General features: G+C 40.8%; 2 protein-coding genes across 3 annotated transcripts in view; both read left to right on the top strand.

Annotated features, from left to right (window-relative positions):
- Nucleotides 1-394: 394 nt before the first annotated feature.
- dipk1b (divergent protein kinase domain 1B) lies at nucleotides 395-5,595 on the top strand. Its single transcript, XM_020619477.1, has 5 exons — nucleotides 395-1,151; nucleotides 1,990-2,124; nucleotides 2,943-3,050; nucleotides 3,824-4,000; nucleotides 4,190-5,595. The coding sequence occupies exons 1-5, from the start codon at nucleotides 1,083-1,085 to the stop codon at nucleotides 5,000-5,002; spliced, it is 1,302 nt and encodes a 433-aa protein (XP_020475133.1). The 5' UTR covers nucleotides 395-1,082; the 3' UTR covers nucleotides 5,003-5,595.
- A 580-nt stretch (nucleotides 5,596-6,175) lies between these two features.
- ttll11 (tubulin tyrosine ligase-like family, member 11) overlaps nucleotides 6,176-13,934 on the top strand; it is a 20,057-nt gene continuing 12,298 nt past the window's right edge. For both annotated transcript variants that reach the window (XM_020619515.1, XM_020619517.1), the window contains exons 1-5: nucleotides 6,176-6,601; nucleotides 6,640-7,176; nucleotides 9,843-9,942; nucleotides 10,421-10,554; nucleotides 13,233-13,523. In XM_020619515.1, coding sequence (XP_020475171.1) covers nucleotides 6,658-7,176; nucleotides 9,843-9,942; nucleotides 10,421-10,554; nucleotides 13,233-13,523 — 1,044 coding nt within the window. In that variant the 5' untranslated portion in view covers nucleotides 6,176-6,601; nucleotides 6,640-6,657. The remainder of the gene's footprint in view (nucleotides 6,602-6,639; nucleotides 7,177-9,842; nucleotides 9,943-10,420; nucleotides 10,555-13,232; nucleotides 13,524-13,934) is intronic.

Below are 13,934 nucleotides of genomic sequence, written 5' to 3'. Positions count from 1 at the left end.
TGTGTCCAATTTATGACCAATTAATACAGAAAACTTCATAATTCCAAATGGCTCACATCGTTTTTCTTGTCAGTGCAGGTGGTTAACATTACATGTACATGATGGATGTTAACTCCAGCTACTGCAGGTTAAAAAGCTGCTGCTTAGTGTTTGTAGCTACCTTAGTCAGTTAAGCTCATCACTGATTTCTCATTGCTCAAAGGAGTAAAGGAAGTGAAAACTCAAAAGAAGAAGAAGAAATAATATATTAATTTGAACTCACCCATGATGCCTGGGACTTTGCATATTTATCTTATCAGCTTTTATGACTGGTAAAAACGGATCTTATACAAAAGTAAAATCTTTATTTTATGCGATATTTAATTTTTTTTAAAATATAATCTTATTCCTGTCTTGCAGTCGATAGGCTATATTACCCAAATTCCAACGACACACAAACCTTACAGGCATTTGTATGTCTGCTAATTTCGGTCCTTATTTATATTAACAGGAGTTAAATATGCAAGGCAGGGTGTGCTGACCTGCTTTCTCATCACAGGCAGCCCTGACCGGAAGCACACAGCAGAGATTTATGCCGGCGAAACAAAAACCCAGCAGACATCTTTCCCTTTAAAGAAGCGCAGTGATGCGTCGCTGGGAGACAGAGGTTGCGCTCATCGGGAGACCCACTGTTTATTTCTGTGCCACAGTTATGCCCAGTTGCATCTGATGGGATCATGTCTGCAGCGCCTTTACTCTGATCGGATGTGCTGGTGATCACAGCTGGATGCTGAGGAGGACGTCTTTCATTTTGGGCTGTAACTGAGATTTTCTGGCCCATATGGAGCTGAATTCTAAGACGCATTCTTGATCTTTTTTCCTCCTGCGAATGATTTGTGCTGAAAATGTGGATTACGACACCATATTTCCGAGGTCCCGTGTTGTCAGTCCTCTGTGCGTATCATGGGACATGCTGCGATTAATTATTAGGCGCGGGACTGGGTTATGTGCGATGCATGTTGTAGGTTTTCTGTGGGCTGTAAGGATGTGATCGGGCAGGGTTCGCTGGTTTCTCGATTCGCTGCCTCCCAACAGAGTCGCTCATGATGCCCAGGGCTTTGCGGAGACTGGTCCATTTGGTGCTGTTCTGTCCTCTGTCCAAAGGCCTGCAGGTATGTGTGTGCAGCGTGATGGCAGTCTGCACGGAGCCCACACGGTAGCCCAAATCATATGCATGTCAAACTAGCAGTACAAAATGTGCGTCGATCGATGCCATGTCAGTCCAATCCACTTGCACCACAAAATGTCATGAACATTAAAAAACGGAGACAGTTGCCATCAGCACAGCAGCTATCTCGGTTATATTCAAAGGCCAGGTGTTCGTTCATTTGTTGTTTAGTAGGCCTCAGCTGTGGAAAGTATTGTGCTAGAAATGATCCTTTCCATTTTTTTTTGCTATTACTTCTATTCTATTTCAGATTGAAATATTGCAACCTACTTTTTACTCCGCTGTATTTGATGGTTGCTATATTTATTTGGCCTGTCTTACCTGCCTGCAGCACACATCGCAACCACCTTAATATTACTTAGTCATGTTTGACTCAATGTTTTAAAATCTTATGTTTAAAAAAGAAAGATGCACCTGGTTTTATTATTTATTTACTGAGTCGAGGAGGAGTCCTGTTTCAGGCTTATACCTTGAAAATTCTAGGAAAAGTTTATTTTGCAGTGTAATATATATACTGTATAATAAAAAACTCCACCTTAAACAGCTATCATTAAAATTCATGGTAATAATATTCCTATAAAATATTGTATAATTTGAAACATTATGACATGGGACAGTCTGCGTTATGAGGCAGAATGTCACATTGCTTGCTTACTTTTAGTTCATTAAAATGTTTTCATGCAGGACTTTTACTTGTATCTTTTGCACAGTGAGGTATTGATACCGTACATTCATGAGTAGATGACCTGTGTGTTCCTTCCCATTTCTCCCTTTGTCCAAAGAGTCGTCTCCCAGCCATAAAGGTGAAGTACCTTCTCCTGGCATGGCTGGGCATCCTCATTGCCAGCTGGGTCGTCTACATGCAGTATGCCTCTTACGCTGAACTCTGTCGTGGACATGTCTGTCAGATGGTCATTGTAAGTAAAACCTCTCATTACTCTTTAGTCAGCGTCTTCACTTCCCCCATAAAACCACAGTGTTTGTCTAACATGAAAATGTGAGCTTTACAGGTGCTGATAGGGAGATTCTGTTGCCTTTGGACAGAGCCAGGCTGCAGTAGCTGTTTTCCCTTCTTACCAGTGTTTGTGCTGATCTAAGCTAACTGGCTTCTGGCTATAGCTTCATATTTACCTACAGATATGACATCCAACATTTTGCAAGAAAGAGGATCCATGTATTTTCCACAGTACTTATTTGCTTCAGATAGTCGCCATTGCGGATCTTTTTGCTCTCTGTGTTTTTCTCCAGTCAGTTTTCATACTTGTTAAGCCTGTTTGTCTGTCCCTTCCTCTCAGTCGTTTATGTGAAGCAAGGCTGGTATGCCACATGACCTTTCACCCCTGTACTTAGTGTACCATGTGCAAATGAGTTTCTAAAACATCAGTGATAGTCTGATAAACTGCACAGAGGATTGAGCAGTATTTATTTTATAAGCTGTGACTCAGGAGAGAAGTCATGTCTGTGCAATAGCACATAACAGACATTTGCAGTTTGGAATTAGTATTTTTTGCATAACACTTACATTTGTTTGTGTGGTCAGTTTTTCACCTGAACCTGACCTTGTCAGCACATACATATTTATATCTTACAACAACAACTGCTGCAAAGATTTGGGTGCATGTTTACAGACCTAGGAGGTGGAAATGAACAGATATCTTGAAATACTACATGTAAGATGAAACACTAGATCTTCTGACTGTTTCCTGTGTTTAATGTAATACATTTCCTTTTGCAGTGTGATCACTATAGAAGGGGCATAATATCAGGTTCATCCTGCAAGGCGTTATGTGATCAGAGAGCGCTTATCTTGCAGCGCTGCATGTCCACATCCTCTACACATCAGGTAAAATGAATACTAAATAAAGTGTGGCACAAGTCTTATTTATAGTATTTTAAAGATATAAGCACGGAACCATAAGGCCTTTGAATATTCAGTATGGCGTTGTCCTCACACACACATTTCAGATTTTTTTCCCCCTTTGTTTATTCAGGGTAGGTCCAATGAGAGGCCGCTTTTCTTTTGCAGGGATGCCCTGTTCATATTCACATCTGGAAGCAGCCCTGTACAACCACAGTCTGACCTGTGGCCATTGAGCAGTTTGGGTTAAAGACCTTGCTCAAGGGCGCCACAGTGAGGGTGAGGCAACTGTCCCACCCAGAACTAATCCTGCCAGTCCGGCAACCCTCCGCTCACAAGCTCGCCTCTCTAACCTTTAGGCCACCACCATGATAAAGTTAAGAACCATGACATGAGATTCTCATTTTATTAGGGGATATTTAATGGATCACTGATTTACAATTTAGTGTGGAACACAAATTTTTATGACCTTTTTTCATTATTTTTCTGGAGGAACACAAAACTGCTGATCAGGCTTTTCCATGAAAAGAGAATATGACAACAAGTAACACAAGGATATTTTTGTGTTTGGTACCAAATGTAGTCTAGTGTAATCCAAAATGTACTAAATCACTTAATCTCACAGTGAAGTCAGTGTGAAAAACAAAGCTGCTGTATTAAAAACGGTTGCGGACCACTGACGTTCACTGCATCACACGCATACTGTACCAGCACAGAGTCAGTATTCTCTTACTGTTCTCACATTTTTGTACTTGTAGGTGTACAGTGGACTGTGGAAAGAGAAACCTGTTGTGATCAAGTGTAGTATTGAGGATAAAGTGAAGACAGATGGGGCACCAGACTCTGTACTACGACAGGAGATGAGCTTATTTGACAAACCCACTCGTGGTACCTCGATGGATGAATTTAAAGAGATGCTGCACAGTTTCCTCAAGGTAATTTTTACTCAGCAGATAAATTCTCTCACCATAGTATATTATGGAACAGCTACCACAGAAATGTAATGCCAATGTCTGTAGCCTATGACATGCATGCTGATTTTTAAAAAATTCTTTATATATAAATAAAATTTTATTTTCATTTATTACATATTAAACCAAGTTGTATAATCATCCTTCTTGCAGGCTAACCTTGATGAACAGCCATCTCTGGGCACTTTGGTGGACAGGGTCATTACTCTGGCTGATGTCAATCAGGATGGCAAAGTGTCTCTAGCAGAGGCCAAGTCTATCTGGGCTCTTCTCCAGATCAATGAGTTCCTCCTCATGGTGGCACTACAGGAGAAGGAGCATACTCCTAAACTGCTAGGCTTCTGTGGAGACTTGTATGTGACAGAACGTGTGAGTCACAGCTCCCTCTACAGGCTTGAGGTGCCTCATTACCTGCAGGCTCTGGTTCCAGAGGCCTTGAGCTCCAGCCTGAACCACTGGCTCGCACCAGCCTGGCCCCGCAGGGCTCGCATCACCATCGGCCTGCTGGAGTTTGTAGAAGAGGTCTTCCATGGGTCCTATGGGAGTTTCCTAATATGTGATGCCAGTCCTCGCCATGTGGGCTACAATTCAAAGTATGACTGCAAGATGGCCAACCTGCGCAGTGTGGCATCTGAGGCAGTTGTGAGAGGATTTCTGAAGGGACGGCGCTGTGAGACTAATGCAGACTGTACTTATGGCCAGGACTGCACGGCCACCTGCGATCGACTGGTGAAGCAGTGTAATACTGAGGTCGTACAGCCCAATCTTGCAAAAGTGTGTGTGCTGTTGCAGGACTTTCTGCTTTTTGGGGCACCTTCAGACCTCCGAAGGGATCTGGAAAAACAGCTACGCACCTGTGTGACTCTCAGTGGTCTGGCAAGCCAGATGGAGGTGCACCACTCACTAGTCCTTAATAACCTGAAGACATTGCTGTGGAAGAAAATTTCTAACACTCAGTACTCTTGAAAACAGGTTGAAATGATCCAACTTGTGCCTCCACATAATGAGTGAATTATTACATAAACATGAGTAATTCTTGCTTATGAAGTTGTGCCAAATATTTCAAAGGAGGTTATTAACATATTTTCATTCTACACTGACTGTGAATAACAGGAAACTGTGAACTTATGATAATAGAAACAGAATTATTCTCTTTAAACCTCATACAAGCCACATTATACTTTTGTTTTCCATTGTGTTATATTGAGAAGCACATGTTTAGACGTAATATTCTCAGGGCACTGCCTGTAACTTCATTTCTGTAAGTAAATAATTTGTTCTTAAAATAAAGTCACCATACATACATGCTGAATATTTTTGGGCTTCATGGAATGACAGAATGTGAAATTGTGACAGGATGTGTTTTTGTGCTAGTGGAACATTGCTGGTTCCTACATACAGTATAAAGGAAATCTACAGCTGAAGCAGCGATAGGATACAACAATGGACTGAATAATCCTCCTGGTACTGATCTGATATTTGACTGTATAGTTAAACTGACCTGTGCAGGTGGAGTTGTAAAGGACAATCAGACATGATTAAAACCTGAATTAACTACTAATCCACGAATAAACTTAATTTTGCTCTTGATCTTACTACTATTCTTTTTGGGTTATAGACTCGGAGCCCATGCATATATATTCTAAACGTTAGTATCTTATTTCTTATTTGCATTCTGCTATTCACTTTACTATTTTGTTCCTTAAAGTAGCTATAAATAAAGGTATCCTACTTATTTGACCGCGCCAAATTCAGGTTGGCGATGACAAAGTGAATAGTTATTCAAAAAGATATGAAAGTGAGTATTTAAATTTCACTAAGGTTAATTATGATAAGACTGAATGTTTGCTCTAAAAGGGTGACACAACCACTAAAACATGGCATCCCCATATTGCCTTCAGTTGCTGTCGGAAATTAAAAACTTTTTCTAAGCAAATACCGAACAGGAGGGGTTCGCAGCCTCTAACAGGTCACACAAAATCAGCAGATGAATAGGTACATAATTACTAGAGACGGTTTATGTGGTGGCCTATTGTTGATGTTACTTCAGATTCTGATATGACTGCTGTAGTTTTGGGATTTTTGTAATTGCCTTACCTCTATTTATAGTTAAAGAAAGAGAAGTAATGTAGCCAATATGCCTTCTGAAAATGGAGGTTTACGAGTAGCATTGAAGGCAGCATCAGCTGGGTTTAGACCAGCTGGTTCTTTTTGCTGCTCGGCTACTGCTGCCGAACAACACAGCGACGTTACTACACAGAGCTAAGGAATATGGGCCTCATTACAACGCTGGCCACTGCTAGAAACGTAGATAACGGTACCCGGAATGTAAAGTCTGTCACGAGTTAAAGAGGAGTTTTACCACCGGCTTAGAACCGTATGTTAGCTAAATGAAGTTAACAGGCTAACGACTGGTTTGGCTACCTTCAAGTAGCTAGCTGCAGTAGCCTGCCACTAATGTTAGCTTCTAAATGAAGTCATCGCCAGTTTGTGTGAGCTGTTAGCCTTTTGAATTAGCTCGTTGAATGAGTGCGACCGGCCTCACTGCCCTGTCCAGCAGTGTCCCTGTTCGACCGGCCTCACTGCCCTGTCCAGCAGCGTCACTGACAGCATTTCGCATAATGTGTGATCATTATGTAGAAGTCAAGGTTCAACTCGAGCAAATGAAATCGTTAGGCGAAGATGCAGAGAAGCAGGGTGTGGATACGGAGCAGGTGCCAGTGTCTTCTGTCTCACCAGACCCTTCCAGCATCACCTTAGCTGGAAGAGATGCATCCAACACCTCCATCACGTGTAAACATAGGGGTAAAAGTCATAGTAAGTCAGGAAAAGACGACAAGAACCTGTGTGGTAAGCACATCTCAGGTGTGTCCGTTTCTACTCATGTTGGGAAAAACCTGAATAGACTAGAGCATGAACAGACACTTCATATCAAAGGAACTGGAAGGATACTGCAGGGCAAGTCGGAGACTAATGGGAACTATGTAACCATCCATCCATCCAAAAACATTCAAGAAACACGCCGTGAGGATGGATACAACCTTGCAAGGAAAAGAAAACCTGTGACTGTGGATTCCTCAAAAGCCAAAACATCTTTGGAGGCACTGAAGTTAAGCATCAAGCAGCTAAAGTGGAAAGAGGTGCGCTACATGAGTTTATTCTATCTTCTTTTGCTGTTTGTTTAGGAGAAATGTCATGTGTGGTGCAGGTTTCATTCCCATGAAACAATAGGGTGCAGGTTTAACTAAGCAGCAGTGCACGGCTTGATCCAGAAATGATCTCTGCTCAGTGCATCAGTGTTTCATTCAGATGACAACTGGCTCAAATGTAGGCAGCAGAGTATGCTTCCATGAATGAAAGCTTTTGTTGTACTGTTCTCCAACTATGTGCCATTAAGAACCATAGGTTTTTTTTTCTTTTTAGGTAAACACAACAGCAGAATTGGTATAAAGTAAGATGTAAATTGAGTCAGTAATGTTCTAAGCTAAAGTGCTGCCTTTTATGTTTTCCTTGATGACATATTTAGAGTATGATGACTTGTGCTTTCCTATTGATTGATTATAGTATTGGGCCTTTTTTTTTTAAGATGACATCACATTTAACCCTGCCACAGTCTGGCAATGTCAGTTTGTGTGTCTCTAGTGTATAAAGTTACAGAGGACAGCTGTTGATTAAAGCTGTTCCAAATGAAAAGCAGCCACCTTAAAAGATATACGAGAGGGTTAATTGATCCCGTTCTTCTTACTCCGAGTAATAAACACCTTCTGGTCAGTTTGAATGTGATGCACTTAAATACCTGGTATCAGCAATTATTAACATGGTTTCCATTATGCATGAGAATTAAAGACAGGTACTGCAGTGAGACTGGTGAAGTAAGACTGTTTATCAAGAGTGACCACACGGTGACATTTAAACCCTATACATCACATTACCATGCTTTGTCCTCGTGGTCCACTCCTAACAATGTCAAGGGCACTGCAGAGCCTGTGTCATTTTGAAAGTATCTGTTATTGTCTCTGAAAGAGTTGAAACTCTGCTAGCCTTGCCCTGTTTGTTTGTAAATTATGGATTGAACATTGATCGGTGAAAATCTAATTTGTAACACCTAGCAGTTCAGTAAGTTTACATTCATAGGCTACCGGATACAGTTTTGGAAAGTCTAAGGGTGTTTTATTTGACGTTAAGGTCCATTTACGGCCAAATTACTGTCTGTCTACATCTGCAGTATTCTCTGACCTGAAAGACAGCTGTCAACTGACTTTCAGCATAAGGTACTTTCATAAACTGTGGGCAATAATTAGCCTTAAGCTCCTCTGTTCCATTAGACCTTTAGTTCTCCTTGAGGCAGAGAGACAATGACAAGTCTGAGTGATAACATCTGGAAGTGAGACTAATAACTGTGCATTTAATCATGGGCTTGGTATTTGATTAGAATGAAAGCACATTCATTTTATTAAAGGGCTGCCACCTTGAAAGGTTCCTTGGAGCATGTCTAGAAGTGATTTAGTGAAATTATAATTTACTAGGATGGAATTTAAATGTCCTACCTATGGATGCTTATTTATGTATTGGCTAGAAAAAGAAATATTGTCCTTTGGGTGGGTGTCACTGAGCAAAGTGGCTTAGAAAATGAACTTGATCTATGACAATGGGCTGAATGTTGTCCCATGTCCTAAATTAATGCAACCTCCTTCTCTGATACTATTAGACAGATGCTGACAGCTCTCTGGCAGTATTTATAGCAGTTCTTTGGCTTTGAGCATGGTTTCCCTGCTTCATACTCATGCTAACCCCCTAACGAGATGTGGCTCTGTCACAGTAGCTGGGCAGTGGTCTGGGATGTTTTGTTGTTTTGCGTCTGACCCTCTAATACAACTTGATAAAGAGTTAATAGACTCCATGACATCACTGTTCCCAGCTCAGTGTTGATGTTTTGAAACTCAGCCGTGCCAAATTTTAATGTGTTAACCATGAGCTGAGTGGGAATCCAGTAGCACATCCTTAAATTTAATCATTCAGATCTGTTTCAGTAGGTTATGAGGATGAAGAGTGCCCCCACAGGCTGTAAAAATGAAACAAATACATTAAAAAAACATATACTTACTATAGAGAATTGTTGTGCCATGTTACTGTCCTGTTTGGACCTCTGCTCTTCTTTACAGTGCGTCTAGATCATTTTAGGAATAACCTCACATCAAGATATTTAGTTATAGCAGTTGATTCTCCTACTCACCTGTAACCAGAGCCTCTCTAACACAGTCTTTCTCATTAGTTGTAGTTGTATCACATCTGCCTACTCACACACTTGTGTGATGCATCCACATACTGAAAACATCTCTTTGTGTTTAAATGGTACCAGTTATAACCTCATTTAATACATCAGCCCAGTTTGTTAAAAAGCCGAAACCCTTTTGAATATAGATTCAACAGAGTCCAGTAACGGTGAGTGTTTCCTTCGGTAGAAAGCTGATGGTGCAGCTGTGTGTAGGAAAAAATATAATAGTGGAAGCTGCCTTAATAGGTTTGGGCATGTGAATAAGAATAGAGGAAAAAAAGCCTTGTCTTGTGCCAGAAGGATTTATAAGCTGCCTAAATCCTTTTATAGTATCACTTCTCCTGCTTCCCAGCTCATCACAGCAGAGCACGCACCGCCTACCATCTTTAGGCAAGATTATCCCAGCAGAGCAAGCCCCCTTCTAGTTGTCTGAGTCATGATTAAGCCCTTTTGAGTTTTCACATGCAAAAAGAATAATTTTCTGAATTAATTTTTCTTGCCGATTTTGTGTTTCTCTCTCCATTCCTTTAGTTTCCTCTGGGAAGACGAACAGCCTGCGATATCTACTGGCATGGCGTTTCCTTCCATGACAATGAACATATTGTCTCAGGGCAGGTTAACAAGTTCCCAGGTATTTCCCCCCTTCTGCTTCCCGCCTTTTCTTCTAAAACCTGCTGTTGATGGACCCTGCTCTAAAGCTCACAGTACTTCATTATTCTGTAATCATAACAGGAGGGATTTAAACTCTTACTGAGCCTCATTGCTCCAGTGCTAATCTTTTTCATACCATCGTAATAATCAGTGCTTTTAGACTCTAAAGATTATTCTTACCTCAAAGCTTACACTCATTTTCCATTACAGAATAGGATACTTGTTCATAATGAGTTACAGTACATAGATGTTTGACAAATTAAAAGAACAGAACAGCTTCAGTGTGTCTTGCCATCGATTCTTAGCATGATTCCTATCATTTTCATCCTCCTCAAACCATTCAGTGACTCCTTGTGCCCTATGGATGTGTTTCTATTGATACTGTCTGCTTACAGAAAACTAGTGGCATTCACAGTCCATTTTCACTTTTATCTGAAATGATGCTTTGTCCATTACAGGAATGATTGAAATGCTGAGAAAGATCAATCTGAGCCGCGCAGTGAGGACTATGCAGGAACTGTTCCCAGAAGAGTACGACTTCTATCCCCGATCTTGGATCCTGCCTGAGGAGTTCCAGCAGTTTTCCACACAGGTATAGTGGCATAATCTCATCACAAAAGCATAATGATGATGAACATGATAAATGGATGTTTTTGACCAATTCCCCCTGAGTATTTCTACGCAGTATATAGCAATATTATACTGTTGTCTGAGCAGAATTGTGCAGTCATGGAAAGCCAAGCTGCACGTCACAAGCACAAGATGACAAAGATTAGAGATACTGTAAGGGTGCTTTCACACCTACAGCGTTTAGTTCGATTGAATCGAACTAGAGTTCGTTTTCCCTCTCGGTGCGGTTTGTTTTGTTTGGTGTGAACACGGTAATCGCACTCGAGTGCGCACCAAAGCAACCACACTGAGACCCCCAAAATGAGGTGGTCTCGATCCGCATCATCTAGCGAACTCTGGTGCGGTCCTCCTGGTGAGAACGCGTACCATACCAAAACGGGACCAAAGGCCGCGAACCACATGATTTGAGGGCATTGGATTATGGGTAGATTTTATTTCCTGTCACCTAAAACATGCGCCAGGATGAATCGTGGGCAAACTGTACGACTTGGTTTAAGTGGTGTTGCCAAGTAACGTAATACAAAATAACCAGGGCGAGGCCCAACCCGCGTATGTTGACCTCCATCCTCTCCTAACCCCATTCTACTCAGAGAGACGCCAAACCGTGACATCTCCCGGTGCCAGCTTTGCAGCTGGCCAGAGCAGTAGTCAAAACATGAGGAAAATCAATGTGTGATTGTCTGTTGATTATGTGGTGTGTAGCTAAAAACATTCTAACACGACCTCTAGTGACATGTCATGACATTAAACACAAGAAAATATTATGGCTAAGGCTACAGTTATACACGTCATAATAATAATATTAAACATCCTGTCTGCTGACAGCCATCAACTTTCTATCATGAGAATGACTAAGCATTTAACAGCCTGAGCTAGACATCCTGTCTACACTAAACATTTCTAATACATCAAGTATCTAACCAATATCGATCTGACTAAAAATACCTAACAGTGGTAAATGCAAGTAACGTAATACAAAATAACCAGGGCGAGGCCCAACCCGCGTATGTTGACCTCCATCCTCTCTCGTCACAGAAACGTGGACTTTCTTCCTTTATTTACTTTTTCTGTTCTCGCATCAGACACATCTGACCAATAAGCGGAGAGAACGTTCTCGCGTAGTTTTACGTGATGTGTTTTGGTGTGCTTGGATTTTTCTGTGTGTGAAACGAAACCGAACCAAGGAGACATTGCTACATGTTTACAAACTCGTCAACTGATTCGGACCAAAGCAAACGAATTAAGGTGTGAAAGCACCCTAAGTGTATGCATAAATGAGATTTATAACCAAGATTTTTTTTTTATAGAAATGTTGCGGCCAGAGGGTTTTTCTTAAACATGTAATGTCAGCCTGATGTTTTATGGAGGGGGTGTGAATGAGGACTGGATGGTGCCTGTTATGTTGTTTACATTTTTCCTTATCTGAGAAAGTTTTGATCTGTTTTTCAGTTCTTACATTAGAGACAGCTAACAGGTCACAGTTATGCTAACTGAGGTAAAGGTTGCAATATGAGCTCTCAGAACCACGTTATAAATAAAAAATATACCAATGATTCAGTCAATATATGAACAGAAATGGCCAGACAGCCTTGGAAAGTAAAGTCAGTGTTTTGTTTCGCCATCTTACTTCCTCTCAATTCTCCAGAATACACATAATACAGCAGTACCGATGCAGATGCTAAACTTATGAAGTCACTTGTAACTTGTACATTTCCTGTGCTGTGGATACTCATCATGATGCACTGTGACAGTAGTGTTCTTAATAATATGACCTGTTTACTTCTTGTTTCATGTGCCCACTTCATTACTCATGTTCCTTGAGGGGTAAACAGGCTGTGAATAGGGGAACAGTGGCAGCGGGTTTTCCTCCAAAAAACAAACACACGCATTTTTTCAACAGCAGAACAAAAAGTGTTTTGTGATATTCATCAATTTAGGAGGAATATTGTTAAGGACAGAACCACTTAAAATATAATTTTCTTACCACCAGTTTTTTTTTATTTTATTTTTTATCCATGACTTTTTTATTGCTAGATAAAGAAGAAAGAAATTATTAGGAAGAATTAGTCAGTGGTATCTACATTCAGTCACGTGTACAACAGCTACTGTAGATTTGTCTTTTATGTTTGATTTAATTACAGAAATTCATTGCACTTTTATGCAGACAAATGTTAGAATATTTGATGACTTTCTTCTCCCCAGCCAACAGCTTCACGTATTTTGGCAGATGGCAGTTATATAATCAGTAATAGGATCAGTGAGGGGGTTATCAGTTTTATTTGATGAATTAGCTTAACTGGTGGTGTAATAATAAGGGCAGATGGTTTGGGTTTTATTTAATGTCTCTATTGCAGTTATATTTCTGTCCAGCAGGGGGCACCTGAACATCACAATTTTAATTTTAGTTTAGCCTCCAGCAAGGGAAACTGCTCCCATTAAACAGAGGTTTTCCTTTATTATATTCTGTATGTCCCACTGTTAATATTTAGGCATTAGGCAGTCCACAGTGGGGTGGCAGTGTTTAGTGCTGTTGCCTCACAGCACTTCAGAAACTTTGGCATGCATCTGTAAGCTGTCTTCACTCAGACTCAGTGATCCTGATTTTTGTTTCTCACTTTTTCACTCCCACATCCGATGTAGATTTGCATGGTGAAGGAGAATGATGCCACAGTGAATCCCACCTTCATTGTCAAGCCAGATGGGGGCTCTCAAGGGGACGGCATCTACCTCATCCGTGACCCCAGTGACCTTAAGCTCATGGCGGGTTCACAAGCCAAACAGGCTGTGGTCCAGGAGTACATCCAGAAGCCGTTACTCGTTGACAAGCTTAAGTTTGATATCCGCCTCTACGTGCTGATCAAGTCCCTGGAGCCACTGGAGATCTACATTGCCAAAGAAGGCCTGACACGTTTTTGCACCGAACCCTACCAGGTAGCAAGTCAAGTCATAGTGTTTATTTGTCATATGCACAGTTACGAAACGTGTTTCCCTGTACAATGAAATTCTGACTTTGCTGTCCACATGAATGCCACAAAAATACAAGTGAAATATAAAGTAGATAAATAACACAAAATCTAAGGCACTTTAAGCAGCAAATGCAGAGATATAGGGGGATAGTTAAATTTAAAAATTCATGCTATATGTACAACCAAAAAAAGATTTTGTATTTCCATAAGTGGGGTGAAACTATGGAGTAATTTAGGTGTAGACATAAAAAATAGTAATAGAATTGACGAGTTTAAACATAAATATAAAGGTATGTGTCAATCAAGATATATGCAAGAACAGGTTCAATGATTAATTAGATGGAACATTGTGGGTGTGGTGTATGAATGTTAACAC

Source organism: Monopterus albus, unplaced genomic scaffold (genome assembly GCF_001952655.1).
Source record: "Monopterus albus unplaced genomic scaffold, M_albus_1.0 scaffold221.1, whole genome shotgun sequence".
NCBI classification, from domain to species: Eukaryota; Metazoa; Chordata; class Actinopteri; order Synbranchiformes; family Synbranchidae; genus Monopterus; species Monopterus albus.
The sequence above is the reverse complement of the archived record's forward strand: the minus strand, read 5'-3'. Positions and strand labels throughout refer to the sequence as shown.